General features: G+C 42.6%; 1 protein-coding gene across 2 annotated transcripts; it reads right to left on the bottom strand.

The window, feature by feature from the left end:
- Nucleotides 1–351: 351 nt before the first annotated feature.
- Nucleotides 352–15642, bottom strand: KCTD21 (potassium channel tetramerization domain containing 21). Of its 2 annotated transcripts, XM_026063947.1 has the most exons (4): nt 15603–15625; nt 14189–14371; nt 13820–14026; nt 352–6573 (listed from the first exon to the last, which is right to left on the bottom strand). In XM_026063947.1, exon 4 carries the CDS (start codon nt 6541–6543, stop codon nt 5761–5763), a length of 783 nt encoding a protein of 260 aa, XP_025919732.1. In that variant the 5' UTR covers nt 6544–6573; nt 13820–14026; nt 14189–14371; nt 15603–15625; the 3' UTR covers nt 352–5760. The 2 variants fall into 2 exon arrangements, with proteins under 2 accessions (XP_025919732.1, XP_025919736.1); XM_026063951.1 differs by lacking the exons at nt 13820–14026; nt 14189–14371 and having other exon boundaries at nt 15603–15642.
- Nucleotides 15643–15689: the final 47 nt, after the last annotated feature.

The following is a 15689-nucleotide window of genomic DNA, read 5'->3' as shown; positions in this document are numbered from 1 at the left end:
GTGGATAATAAATTTAATGTTTTCCTGTTAGCCAAGCACAACATCAGCAATGTGCAAGGGGTTGTTAAAACTCAAGGACTGTGGAGAGGCATAGGTTCAATGAAGCAGCAGGGTTTCCAAGATTTTTTCACTGGAGAAATGAATCCGTTGTATTATAATTTTTGTGAGGCGTAAATGGGCGAACGTCTCTAAAAGGGCTTTGGGTATTTAGGAAAGCTCGCCCACCCAAACTTTTCTAAAACTGCGCTAATTTTCTGTGAGCTTCCTATAATTCTCAGCTATGAAGACTCCTAGGTAAGCGCTGCAATGAYGTACTGTGTAGAATTCTTAGAGGAAGAAAGGTACAACTTCAGAAAATGTCACTGTTCTTTGCCAAGAAAGGTGTGACAGACGGAATGCTTCATTCACATTTTATTTACTGTTTTCTAAATACATATTAGTAACAGSTTACAAGAGTTACAGGCAGAGAAATGCAACCACATTTTTTAAATGTAGTAACTCTACAGGCTCTCTGTAAAAGTGGTAAGAGATAAAAGCCTTCTTTCGACACTTTCTAGAAAGTATTCATTCAAAAGCGTAGCTTAGTGAATCAGAGATCAAGTTCTGACCAACTGGAAAATCCTTTAGCATTAGGAACAAGGAAATAAGGGGGAGGAGAAKGGAGAGAGCAGAAAGAGGGAATTGTTCATTCCATACAGCCTTCCCCCATAGCTCTTTTTTTTCCTGAATCCATAGGAAAGCCATTCTTCATGTTATTCCCAAGGGAGACAGAGCATGATCTGTATATCTCTGCTCAGTGCAGTCCTTCTCACGTGGCATAGCTACATGACTGCCTGAAGTAATTCACGTATGAGACTTTCACTGGGAAGGGCCTACATCGTAAGGACACTTAAATATTTCAAAATACATTTAAAGTCTAAGCAATGATGCCAAATTCAAAAGGATTGGGGTGAAAATGAAACTCCCCCAAAGAAGTCTTCTTCATAACCTCTCTGTTTATCTGTGAAGTATCAGAAGATCCTAGATTTATTTTAGAGTCTATGGCATGGGTTGAAGGTAATACTCATCACTCTCTGCAACCTTATATATGCACCACATCAGCCTTCTCTAGAGTGGGAATATTTCTGATTAATTGCAGGTGTTTATTGCCAGTGAACTCAAGTAGCAATTTATATTCAGCAGCTACGTCAAAGAAGAGTATGGGTAACTGCAGCAGTGCATATGTTTGGTGATTTAAAGCACATGCAAATTTAAGTGAAGCTGTCTTCTCTTGGCAAGTTACTACCAGCATAACTTCTGGCATGACCAATTGTTTATATGCAAGTTGCATAATAGTGGATTAAAACTGGAAAGGACCACTGAGTCATTCTAATCACAGCCTCTTTCCGTAGCAAAATCTTTGTCTACATTGTTAATCTTGCTGGTTTTTTTTTTCCTGAATATTTCTAGATTCTTTCTTCTCTCCCTTCTAAATCCTGGATTTCTTGATAAACATTTGAATTCTTCCAGGTCTAACTTTTTAAACCTACTCCTTTCATTTCCCTACCATCACCTGCAGCAGTAAACACTCCTCTCACCTTCTCTTAACATCCCTTAACAAGGGCCACATGAATGAAAGACCTCTTAGTATTTGTATATGGCTTCAGTCCCTTCATTATAATTGAACATTTTTAGATAATAAAGAGATATCAAGCCTAACAGCATACAGAGAAATCCATGAGTGATTTTTTCTGAACTCCACTAAGATGCTTTATTATCATCTTCTTGTCCTATAAGAAATCCCATTGTTCTGTGCACATGTCTGCATCTGACAATGGCAACACACTACAGCTAATAACTTATTTATCATCTGCCCTAGCTTTCTGGTGTTTTTCTTTTCTAACACTTCATCTCTATTCAGTGGGTCTCTCAGCATTTAGGCCATTAAAAAAAAACATGTGTGACTTAGGCTCATTTTGTAGATGGAGGTGTTGAGGCAGACAGGCCTAGACCAGAATGAAAATGGAAGCTGGGCACCGTGATGTGCAGTAGAGCATTGCTCAAAGTGAAAAGCCCAGCTCTGGGAGCGGGGTTCACGAGGCTGACGTACGTGCCAGCGCTCCCTGTATGCTGAATGGAGACTTGGGCACCTCAGAAGAGAGTTTGCAATACCGTACAACAGAACAGGAATACTTCCTACAAGACTATGAGTATATAAGAAGAAACAATCCTAGAAACATTAAGGAGAAAAACAAATCACTAGATCTTTTCCTTGTGTTCAGGCCCTTATAGAAAAATTAAGAAGTTTGTTCTGAGAGACAGTATTCCACTCTGACAGTAAAATAATTTTTAGATGTTATTACTGATAAATTTCAAATGCTTTTCATGACTAGAGATGAAGTTGTGCTGTACCCTAAGTGCTTAATATGACTTTGTGCTTGTTCACTTTAATTCAGGAAAACTGTTGAGAACAAGAATCATCAGTGCTGTTGATTGGTAAACAAAAAGTTTGTTATACCTCTAGGGCTCAGAAATAGAAGCTAGCTGTCTAGATAAAAAAGGAACAAACGCTTCAGAGAGAGAGAACATTCCTATAAATACACATTATAACATAGCTGACAGAGTGCAAAATTAAGGAACAGCTATAAATTTAGCTTAGTGTGTAGTTGGAAATAGCAACTGCATTTGTATAACAYATGTTTGACCATAATTCAAAGTGATTCACATACCACTTATTCCACATACTTGGTTAACATGCATTCCTCCCAAAGCTTGTTTTCATTCATGCCTTTATACTTGTTGGAAATTTTGCATCTTTGCATATTGAAGTTATTAAGAAATGATGGAGATGTGTGAGCTTGCTTGTACCTTTGCCTGAATTAGTCACCTAAGCACACATAAATGTGGATTAAAGTTTCCATTTTTTACATAATAAACTGATGTGTTAAAGCATTCAAGAAGAGACTTGGGTTCAGTTCCCTCCTCAGTCTGTAGGGATTCAAACCCATATTTCCATGTCAGCAGAATTACTCCAATTACTGTCTAGGCCAGGTTGGGGGATTCTTCATTTCTTGTTTAGACTATTATTAGGCTTTTTTAAAAAACATGTCTGCTTTTAGTGTGGGTGCTGCTACTATCTGAAGAAAAGAAGGTGGATAGGAGCAAAAGGGAAGAGCAAATGCTCCAGATACTATGGCTACAATAAAGCTATGCATAGTGCTCTTGGTGCCTCCTCATATATGCCTTTCAGCAGAAAATGCAGTAATAATTCAACTCTTTTTAATATTTTTATTTCACTGTAGCAGAATGGGTGAGTATCASTCCAGAGCGCTAAAGGGAGTGGATCAGTGTTGTTCCCCCTTCCAAATGAGAATCGAGCCTATTGTTCTTAACACTGGATGAAATCAAGCTGATAGGAAACCAAATTACTATGAATAAGTATTGYTTTGGTCCTTACATACAAAAACTCCTGTTACAGGTAATGTAAAAGGGCTTTGGTTAAAAAAAAAATACTGCCAACAGCCCCCAGAAGCTCTGTTACCACTAAACTCAGCAAAGGCTTATCTGCTTCAAGGCATAGATTTGATGGAAAGTGGGTTCACATATGACATTTTACAGATCATCATATCAGCTGAATAGGTCATCGCTGCGAATGTCCAACTGACTGGCAAACTCATGGTGGAAATAAGATTCACATAGGAGTCACTTTGCTTTGTCAGTGGCACGCAGCAACTTCTGGAACGAATTACTCCCATTTTATAATTCAGGACAGRAGTGGGAAAAAAAAAAGTTCTTTCTAATGCAGCTAAAACCAGAAGAATATGGTGACTCAAGCTGGAATTTGGCCAAAACATCCTGCTTAAAATCATCAGGATTCATGAAAATTGCCAGGTTTAATGATTCTGAGGGCTTCAGTCCTAGTCAGTACTTGCCAACAATATGGTCCCACTTATAGCATGCTAGTGGACTGGTTTTGCACCAGTTCAGACAGGGAAGTGGTTTTTAGCAGGCTGCTAATAGCTGCATTTTTACCATCCACATGCTGGTATGTTTTGTTCATGCAATTACAGCTTGGGACAGTAGAACTACGTTCATCTCRCCAGTTTTTACAACAGTAACAAAGCACTTCTCCTTTATGCTGTTCACGTGTAAGCTTAGCGGTAACAACAGAATAGCTTCTTTGGGAAACAAGAACATGAGCAAGACTGAGCTTTGCAGCCYTGTGCTAAAAACTTTTGGAAGCAACGAAATTCTAAATGTGACAGTTGGCTATTGGATGCCCTCTGGACCATTGCATTTTCTCTTCTGTCTCTTTAGGGATAATGAGAAAAGTTCCAGAGGGTCTCTCATGCACACATAGCAATCTGGTTAGGGAAAGGCAGCTAAGATACTTTTAAGCTTAATTAGATGAGAATGAACCATCTTGAATGTGGACAGAAATTATGCTTAGAGCTAACATGCAGCTAGTGGAGTACAGTCATCGTAATAGCACAGACCAGGCTTTGAGGAAAAGGCTTGACCATTGTCATCGCCTGTTGTTTCCCCCGCCTTACCTCTCTGACAATCTTGTGCTAAAGCCAAGCAAGCGGGTAAAACGTGTCCTTGGTGTTCTAACTATTTCACAGTGATGTAAAAAATGGCTCAAAGTACAGAGGAAAACTGAGCCTCTGTTTTCCTAATGAAAAATACTAGACATAACCTTATAGACAGGTTGTCTTTTCAGATGGAATCCATCCTACTTACAGACCATCCCTTACACTCTGGGCACTGCTGAAGGGAGGTATGCCCCCCCCAAAAAAGGTCCAGGCAGAACAGGCTCAAACATTCAGAAGATATGGGGGGCCTCTGCCCTCTTGGTTTGTCTCCACCTCAGGAAGTGTTTTCAGCATCCTCCTCTAGACAAGTACAACATTCTAAGAGAAAGAAAAGGAATAGTTGTCTTTGATGCCTTCAGAATGTAAAAATAAAGGTTTGTGAGCATCCAAAGTAAAGTTCACCTCCATCCTCAATCTTCTCAGTTTGTTAAAACATCATTCTCTTTGCTGCAGCTTCCTTGGCCATTCACAGTGCCAGTCACATCATTGAAACACAGCTTTCTTGAAAGCAGAACGGAGCAGGGGCTTCCTCACAGGGTTCAGAAAAAAAAACAAACAAAACCAAGTCGGCTTCAGACGGCAACAGAAGTCCTTTGTTTAAACCATTCAGACATAATCCCCTACTCATTTGCAGTTTGCACTATCCTTTACAGCCATATTAAGAGTGTGTGCATGTGGGGTAACTTCTCTGCTGATCCCCGAAAGCTTTGTGGGCGCTCTGCACAGGGGCAGATGACAAAGCAAGAAGTGGAAAATCTGCTCCCCGRGCTGTCCACTGTGTTGCAGCTCCATGGCATCTTTCACTGCATCTGATCTCCAGATACTTGATTACTGAACCATCACGTCACCCTTGCAGTATAGGTTAAGGATCATTCCCATTTTCCAGTTGGAAAAATAAAAGAAGGGTGGAAGTTAAGTGACTTTCCCCACAATTGCACACCAGGTCAGAGATGGAGGCAGAGACAGAATCAATCCTTAATCCAGGAACTGGACAATATTCCTTCTGTTTAGAATATGGACATATTCTGAAAGATCATATTGGTAAATACATTAAAGGAAAATCATCCTCCTGTTAGTGACTCTTAATCCAGATTAGCGTGATTCTGAATTAGGCTGTAACTGTGTTTTAAAGGGAAACACTTAACCTACGTTATCTCCATGCTGTTACCATAATAAACAGACATTCTTACTTGTACCGAATTAGGCGAATAATCTTATTTTTCATGAAATCTGATGTATGTGGGTGAGAAGAATCTATGCAGAAACCATCACCCATGGCTATTTTTAGCACTTCTTCCACAAACACCTGGAAACTATTGATTTGTTTATTATCAGGCACCACCCAAAGTCTCTTTAAGTTCTGTCTAGTGTACTCCTCTTCTGGTAGGCCTTCCACACTTGCAACCCAATCTAAGGTCAAATGGTTGGGATCTTGCAGGTAGCTGGATATTGAAGAGAGATTTCCATTGAAGCAATAGTAAAGTTTGGAACCTAGAAGCTTCAGGAACAGACATGATGTGGAGAAGATATGAGCACTGAACACTTCCATATTGGAGGAAGACAGACTGTAGATCTGGGGTGCTTCTCGAACGGTGAAGTGGACAGTCTGTGTCTTCTGATCAAGGGTGATGTTGAGCATGGCATTCTTCTCAGCTTTAGAAAGCTCCACCTCCTTCTCCTGCAAGGCCTCAATCAGTGGTTGAATTTGATAAAAATCTACCTCCCGTCGAAGTAAACCCATTTCCTGAAAGTCTTCGGGGAGGTCCAAGTGAGAAGTTCTTAAGAAGTTCAGGATATAGCGGAAGATTTTGCCATCTCTGTCGATAAAGCAGTTGCCTTGGCTGTCCTTCTTGGTTGGCATCTTCCCACTAAACATGGCCCCCAACATGGAGTCTGGAAAGCTAGTCAGGGTGGACAGAGAGGTGGTATAGAGTTTTCCTCCAACATTGAGTGTGATAGGTTCTGACATGATGGAAAAGTCACGATGCTGGGACTAATTCTAAAAAAAAAAAAAAAGAAAGAAAAAAATCCAACACCACACATTTAGCTGCATTTACTTGTTCAAAAGAGTAAACTACAGGAGAAAAAAAAAAGAGTTCTAAATATATAATGGTAATGTCATGACAATAATTCATCACAGAAAATAGCAATGGGGAAATACTTTTGGAGGTTGTATCCTGAGAGCAAGAATGTTTGTTTTTCTCCAAACAGACTTTCCACAGGGCTTTGTCTAGCTTAACTAGTGCTGGAAATCATGAGTCTTCCAAAATGCTATAGTTATGCTAAATGCGAAATCTGTCCCACTGACGTCTATAGAAGAACCAGCGCTGACTTCAGAGCAAGACTTGTATCCTGTATCCCATATCCCTCACGAACACAGAATTTAGAGGAAAAAGAAGGAGCGGGCAAGAATCGGACACATCCCAACATCTTTGCGGCCTCCGAAGATAYAATTAAAGCAACAAAGCTCTTGCAGCAGTATCCCCTGACACATATTTGTATGCAGTCATCCTACSAGGGAGCAGTGCTGCTGTGCACATGACAATCTGCAGTTCCATTCAGTAAAAATCCCCCAGGCTTTCTACTTCCAATATGCTTTACCTTAGCAAACATTTCCTAATTAATTGGGGCCATATCTTCAGTTAACATAGCTTCTGTGCAGCTCCTCTGCAGTCAGCTGAGACAAATTGAGGATGAGATTTTATGATGTTGTTAARCCATTCTAACTTCTCACTGTCTCTGAAAAGAACATACCTCTCTTCCCCCTCCACCATACATTCCTTCTGCCTTACACCAGCTCTGGCACTTTTCTGACCCCATAGTGAGCCAGGTTAGGGAGCAAAACCATCAGGGAACCACTGTTTTCTATTTAGAGTATGTTTCTGCTAGTTTAACTGCTTGAACCATCTTGGAACTAGATGAATGCCAGCCCTGGTGCAAGGGAAGAGGARGGAGCTGTGTTCCCCTTTTCATTCCAGATCAGCTCGGCTGCGCTGAAAAGTGGTGCCCTCATTTATGCTAGCTAAGGTCCTGGAGATCAAGCTGAGGATCTCCGCTCACTTTCACATCTGTTTTTCRGTGTTTGCTGAATCCAAATCCATCAACAGCTCCCCCCCAGTTTTATTGTTTGAATCCTGCAGATAGTGCTGAAAAGAATATTTAAAAATCAGCAGAAWTCCCATCAGTGTTTGCTTGCAGAGGTAGAAGGTTGCTCTTGTTGTAGTAACTATGGTCATTCAACAGAAAGCAGCCAAACAGCTCCCTTAAGAATAAACTTAAGTGCAGACATTTCAATAACTAGTCATGGAATAATCATAGACACTATGACACCATTATCAGCTCTGGAGTCACAGCAAAAGACAGATAGAGAGAACATGATCTTGTACTGTAACATCAATTCTTTTGTGGCTGCTAAAACCAGAATAATGGTGGTAACAGCACTCCTTCCATCCCTTGATCCCTAAGCACTTTGCAAACATTCACAAATGAAGGCTCAAAATAGCCTTCTGAGAGAGGTGATTATGAACCTCATCTCTCAGAACAGAAGACTAAGGCACAGAGAGCTTGAAGTCTCCGTTCTCAAATCTTGGTGCCCACCTTAAGCTACTCTGAGCTTATTATTTGAACTACCAAGTACTCAACTGCAAGAGGACCAGTGGCTGTTCACCACTTTAAGTGCCCTAAAAAAAACCCACTTGTAGATAGCAAGCACATTTTGATATGAACAAGTTGCCCATGGTTACAGGTCACAGGAGCATCTGTATTTAATTTCTAATTGAAATCTAGCATTTCTCTCTATTCTTTAGCCTTCTTTAGCCTCTAACACACAGTGTATATGCCACTGCACAATAATTAATGGAAAGAATCAGATTTCTAAATCCAGTGTGCTTTGCCTATGAATACCTTACTCCCATGTATCCAATAAAATTGGCAAATAAGGACACATATGTACACCAATATACCCCCCATCTCAGCTGAAGACATCTTGTTACTAACTTCCGCCAAATACAACCTCGAAAAAAAACCTATTTATTTTAGTGTTAAACTCCACTCAATATTGTGGAGCATATTTCTCATATTTCACTCAGCATATTTCTTCCTCTTGAAGACTCCTACCCAATTTATAGAGTAAAGAGCTATTTAAAACAGATCGAACACAGGCTTGAGCTGATCTCATTCTGTAGTACAAGTGACTGCCATGCATTTTTTTCCCTAAGGGCTTGTAATGTGTCTGTAAAAAGAGTTACTGCAAACACAATCTGACATTCATAAAAGCAGTCCAAAATAGATTTTTTTTAAGTTTAGTCAAAGATCAAAAGCGTTCCCCAAATCACACTGCAAATAATGCAGATCGTAGAACTAGGACTGACAGTGATCCCAAAAGCCCTGTTCATTACTTCCCTCCGCTGCTACCACTCAGTCTGCTCTAGACTAAACAACCCAAATTCTTCTGTTCTTTCCTCATAAGTCATGTTTTCAGACCTCTGATCATTTTTGAGACCAAGTCTGATCATCTGCACCAATGGAGTAGTTTTCTCATGTCCTCTGCCAGTCAGCCAGCTGCAAAGAGTGACACGTTCCCCTCAGTTTGTATGTGACAGCCTTCACTTGGCATAGCCCGTTGTCAAGAGTTATGACCTAAAGACCACTGGATGGTTCAAATGTTCAGTGACAAGACACAGACTTTGATTTCAAAATCAACACCCACCCTAGGTTTATTCTGATTCAAGAACTTGCTGGCTATGTAAGTTGAATGAGAAGCAGATGTCTCGGTCTGCTTTGAATAGACAATGTAAAAAAGAAAAATCTCCTAACTGGATTCTGTATCGGTAGTCTTAAAGGGATGCTGCCAAAAAAAAGAAGGCAGTAATATGAGCTCTTCTAAATCAGATAATGTCTATGCTGCCAGCAACAGCATCAGAAATTTGATCAAGCTTTAACTGTGCTAACGCCGGCGCTGGAAGAGTCCTGGGTGTATCAGCCAGGGCTCTGCACCCACAAGGTGCCTCTCCTCCTCGTGCAGGTTCTGCTCTCCTCTCCCACCTCCAAGCCGGCGCTGCTCACACATCTGCCCAAACCAGCTCCTTCGAAGTTCTGCTTATGGCCGTGCGGCCTGTTGACCCGTGAAGGCTGGATTTCAGTCTTCCAGGACATCAGCTTGCTTTTATTTTGTACGTCCCCACTGCCCCCGCACTACGTTCACTCTAAAAGAGTCTGGAATTAACCAGTTCATGATGTAAAGATCTCGTAATGCCCTGTCCATAGATGAGGTTGCAGCATAACTGTTATACAGATGCCATTCATAAAATGGAATTAACATGTGATGAGCTAAACATCTGCTTTTGCTTAGCTTGTTTTGCTAGTTACAGTTTTATATCTTCGCAGCACTGCACAAACAAGATAGATCTGATAGTCTGGCAACTTCTGAAGTACCAAAACCCAGCACAGATGGGCACGTGTACTTAGGCTGGATACATCGCTAATTTGGACTTAATGCATTTAGCAACCAGCATATTTGATTCTAGCCAAGGGGTGAAAGTCAATCTTTGCTGCTTTCTCCTCATAAACGTTAACTCAAGGGCAGATGAAAYGAATTATCAGTTTGCTCATAAAACCCGCGTTTGCAGCCCCTACCCTAGTTTATCAGCACCAGGTACTTCCTTAACGTAACAGAAAGGCTTTCCAAGGATGCAGTACAAGAGGTAACTTGGGTTTAGTGGCACTTCCACAAGAATGAGGTAAGACAGCATCTGATCTTGGACATGGGTGGCTATAACTTGCAGTCAAAGCAGTAAAGACAAGTACAAATTGGGTTACAGTTCCTGGAAGCAGGAAATTGCAGTAAAGCATTTTGTGTAGCTGCTCCCACAGTCGTGCTTRAAATTCATTCAAATTAGATCAGCTAGAGATCTAATTGAGAGCTGAAGATGCAAATTTGGCTGAAGAGCACAGGATGTATTATGTGATATTAGAGTGATTTGTATTTAAATACTCTCCTTAAAAAAAAAAAAAGATGTATTTAAAATTATGAAAAAAAGTGGTTGATTTATAGTCATAATCTTTTAAAATAATTTAAATTATTAAATATAATATACTCATTATTAAAAATTGTTTTATACAATATTGTAATAATATATTATGCAATAATTACTTATAAAATTATTATAAATAATTATATATAATAATACATAATAAAATATTTGAACTGAAAGAAACAAGTAGTGTTTCACACTGCAGCTTTTGGGAAAGTCAAACTACTGAATGCTAGAAGCTGCTATTTGAGCATTTGAACAAACCAGGGTTTGTTAATTTTAAATTAGCTTTTACTAACAGGAGTATCTTCAGCAGGTGCAAAGATAACATTTCTGTAATGTCCTTCTGTTCAGCTAGCTTAGCTCATCGAATAATTGGGTCAAAGCTGGAAGAGTGACTGAGCTGAAATAACAGGAAGGTATGGAAGAGTGTGCGAAATGACAATCTACCTGTTTTCACTTATCAAGGTCTTCATCTTTATGATTATCAGCTCAGTTCCTTCATTATAGATAATACTTCCTTTGTATAATAATTTTAAATGTAAAACATCTTTGGATAAGCTTATTTCCCCTCTTATGTATTCATCACATTTAAGAGAGCTTTAATTAGCTAATAAATAAAATTCTGTATACATAATTTAACTGAGTTTTTGCCCAACTTGGGAAAAAATACCAGTATACAAATAATCATCTACAAATGCATCACTCACAATTTGCTAACATAAGTAAAATGTAAAGAAACAGAATAAATATTGCTAAGTACTTAACCACTTGGAAAAATATGTACAGTTGCAGTGTATCCTAGTCAAAAATGCAGCTTGATGTAAAGTCTGCAAGTTACAAACATGTTTTTATGGTTTCCAAAGAAACGGGGATCTTCCCCTCAGAAAACATACATACATATATACATATATTTGTGTGTGTGTGTGTGTATATATATATATACACACACACATATATATATAAAGCACAGGAAAAAACAATTTTTAAAATCAGTTTTCTGGTTGCTTATTCAGATTAAAATTGATAATTTAGATCATTCCAGTTAGAAATGTACTACCCTGAAATAGCAAGTTTATGAAACACCAAACAGATGTGCTAAGTTTAGCTCTGTTTAACAGTCCCACTGAAGACATGAAGAAAGCTGTCTCTGCGTTAACAAAATACACATAATACTACTTTAAGCAGGAGCTATAAATACCAGCAGGGATAGAGAAAAGATGCAAAGGATACTAAACAGACCAGAAAACAAAATGAAGTTTTTTTATTCGGGAAAATGTGCATCAGTACCTTGATTTCCCTGACAAGTAAACCCAAATACAAATACTTACCAGGAGTGAGAAAGTAAAAACAACACAGGAACTAAAGCAGCAGTAATTGATTATAAACACAGATTTAACTTCACAAGTGGCAAGGAAGGAAAATGGGCCAACTGCTTGGGACTTCGGAGGCAACACGTCAGGCAGGTTAACAGGCTGATCATACCGTCATTCAGAGAATCTCATTAATGAATGAATTAAACACTGAGCGGCAAAGTCATAGAGATACGTGATTTGGTAGAAGAGGATCATGATGAGCTGCTAAAACTGGGGTTTCCACAGTGTAACCCACAGGCTGCTAACGGCCTTCACAACCTTTACACGTGACCTACAAAAGGCTTTTAAAATTGTAAAAAAATTTAAAATTGTAGCAGTCCCTGACAGAACCAGCTAATGGGTGCTCCGACAGCTATAGCATCTTTTCCTGCCTCTCTGGTACCAAGGTCATCCTTGGTGTTGAGCTTTCAGCCTCTCATATCCAGAAGCAGCTGAATCCCATGGATCTGTCACACAGTTGGAGCCCGGAGAGCTCTGCAACCACGTTTTTCAGACCCTGACGCTCCCCTACTCAGAACCACAGCAAGATGTAGTAATACACGGTCATTTACATGACCATTTTCCCTGTTTTAATTTTGTACATAAGGTACTGCATTGCAGATTAATTTTGTAGTGTAGCCTTCAATATCCCACCAATAAAACATCCCTCCACCACGGAAACTTCGGAAACCCGTATTTAAGACAGTCAGCTTAGTTAAGAAATAGTTGAGGAGTAACAATGGACTGCAAAGTATATATACAGCAAAATAAGAGATGAATTATTTAGGCTGGCACAATGAAGAATGCCTAAGTGGCAATAAAATTAAAGCAAGGCAGGGAACATTTATGATAAGCATCAGGAAGAAGAGCCAGACTAAAATCTATCTGGCTTTCGAGTATTGCCCAAGAGAACTGGTGAGAGCCACATCAGTTGGATAAATGTTGAAAGAGGCTGATCAGGTAATGCATTATAGGAAATAATTCTGTGTTGGTAGGGGTCAGATTGATTTCAGCTAAAGAGGAGGTATGAAAAAAAAATTCTGGGCACCTCTTCATTGGCAGCTGGAGACCTTAAATATGGTTCTACAGGAAAACATAGTTTTTCCAATTATTGGGCTCCAGTCTCTTTCGTTAGAGTACATTAATGTCAAATGCATAATCAGCCAAAGACATTTCCTTCTGCAGAATGCTTGTTCTGTTTTGGACTTTGTTCCAAATTCCCCACACTTGGCGCGTATCACTTTTCCTCCATCACGTCTTACTAAAACGGAACACTTCATTTTGAGGTCAAAATTCCAGTTTCCACGAAACACCCAAGTCCTAAGAAAAACATCCGTAAGCTGTGAAATCTCGCTGTGGGCACATGCGGTGGTACCAGCCCACTGGCACTCACACTGACTTCACCCATAGACTAATTCTGTGCCGTGTCCCTTTTCGAGAGGATTTCTCAAAAGAAAGCAAGACACTCAGCCAAGAATTTGTGCCCCACTTTTTGTGCCCACCGAACTACAGACAAATAGCCCCAAGACAGTTCTGGGTCGTCTGAAGTCACCTAGGCCGTGACACGTAGAGGAAACAAAACAAACGCAAAACATAGGGAAGAGCAGAAACAAAGTAAATAGCTTTTAGAAAAGAAACATTAAAACATCAGTTCACCACTTACCTAGCCAAAGCCAGAGAAGCCAAAGCCAGCAGACATTAAGTAAGAGCCAAGTTTAAGGATCTGAGGCAAGATCTGTAGCAACAAGGTGCTTAAACTTCCCTTAACATGCAACTGATCCACATTTACATATCTAAGTCCGGAAGATTAAACATTTCCGATACGGTTTCTCTACACTCTATGCTTATTTATACTAACCTTACTGAGGAGAACCCRTGTTTTCCCACGGCTGCAGGGCAGAAATTGATCCCACCTAATTTTGGACGCTTGGCTGAGGCAATTCAAGATCCCAGTCACCCGAGGATCTGTCTGGCACCCACGCAGAGACAGGGTGACGCTTGCAGAGGGCCCTTCGGATCTCAGGTGGGCTAAATCAGCCTCTGGAGGTGATTCTCTCCAGTGAGTCTAGCACAGCACTTTAGTTAGAGGCTTCATATTCGGTAGGCGCGTGTGCCAAAAGCRATATATCCCGAAAGGCAGCAGCCTGGGGCGAGTAGCTAGCTTTGCTTCGGGACTGCTGCTGTGCAGCTGGAATTTTCCAGCCAGCGTTTCGTGAAGGCCACTCACCTCCCTCCTTAGGCGGCTGATGCAGAATTGATTTCTGACTCAGCTGGGGGACACGGGCTGGCACCGAGGATGCCAGTTTGGGGACGCGCAGGAGGGGACTCAAACTCCCAGCAGGCACGAGACAGGAAATGGCATCCCGCCTTTTCCTTCGGCCATGAGGAAGGGCTGGTATCCATCCGCTTTCTGTTGGGATACAGGGCAATAGGACAGAACCGTGGGCTATTCCCCCTTGCACTTTGGAGGATAGGCAACTATCCACTAGTTACCTGGATTTTCATTTTCTAACGCGTGCTTCATTAGACACGGGAATATCCCGCTGCCAGCGAGAGCAGAACAGCAGGAAAGCCTGCACGCGAGCTTCCGAACAGCCGTGATTTCGGCAGTCAGATGCTGCTCTTCGATCCCCCCTGACGAGGGCCAGGTGCGGCGGCGCTGCCCGCCGCAACGCAACGGGAGGCAGCTTTTGGCCGTCACGCGGCAGCAAGCCCAGGCCGAGAGGCCGATGCTTCCTGCTCCGGGACGGAGCTGAGCGCAGAGGGTCACGCACGCGACGCTTTGCAGACGCTGAATTCGAGCGATGTGCAGTTTTGGGCAAAACAAGGGGGTAGGGAGGCAGGGGGAGGGAAATACACCCAGTTCGTAAGAGGAAGGAGCAAGGTAAAGCAAAGGTCAGGTTCCTACTGAGATAAGAGGAGCGAAAGCATCAGCGCACAGCGGGGAAGAGGAAGCAGAAACGAAGCTTCGCAGCTCGCGAAGGAGAACGGCAGCAAACAAGATGGAGATGGGGAGGGAGCGCGGAGCCGGAGAGAGAAAAATCGAAGCGCCGCGGGCCTCGGCGCTCCCTTGGCTCCTTGACCTCCGACAGCCCGTGGGCTCTGCCGGCCGAGCGGGCTGCCGGCGAGGCGCTGCCACCGGGCGCCGAGCCCTGCTGGGGGGACCCTGCTCCCCATTGCGGGGCGGAGGGGCAGCGGCCTCCCTTTCAGCAGATGCTGCCACCCTGGGTACAGCCCGCTGGGCCAGCTCATCTCAGCCGGGGMTAGCGTTAGCCACGGGATTCCCAGCGTGCCGTCCAAGCATCCGCACGCGTCTGCCCGCTTGACCCCTGGAGCATCTTCCAGAGGATACTCCTGGTGGCCAGCGAGCGGTGCGCTGGGCCGGGGCACCCGTGCAGCAGCCCCTCTCCCGCTTCACGCCTGCCATTTCCAGGGCATTAGGGAGCCGGGATCCGCCAGCACAGCGCTGCRGCCGCATGCGAGCAAGCAAACCCCACTCGGGAGCAGCGCCCGGGCGCCCTCCGCAATTAGACCTGCCCCGTGCGAGGGCTCGCGCTGCCCAGCACCCCGCCGTGCCTCAGTTTCCCCGTCTCCATTGGGGGGGGGGGCCCTGCGCCCCGCTGCGGGCCGGCTGCACCCACCTGCGCCCCCGCGCGCCGCCGAGCCCCGTCCCGTCCCGTCCCGTCCCGTCCCCGCGCGGCGGCGCAGGGGAGACGCGGCCGTGCGCG

Source organism: Apteryx rowi, unplaced genomic scaffold (assembly GCF_003343035.1).
Source record: "Apteryx rowi isolate R43461 unplaced genomic scaffold, aptRow1 scaffold_101, whole genome shotgun sequence".
Lineage (NCBI taxonomy): Eukaryota > Metazoa > Chordata > Aves > Apterygiformes > Apterygidae > Apteryx > Apteryx rowi.
The sequence above is the reverse complement of the archived record's forward strand: the minus strand, read 5'-3'. Positions and strand labels throughout refer to the sequence as shown.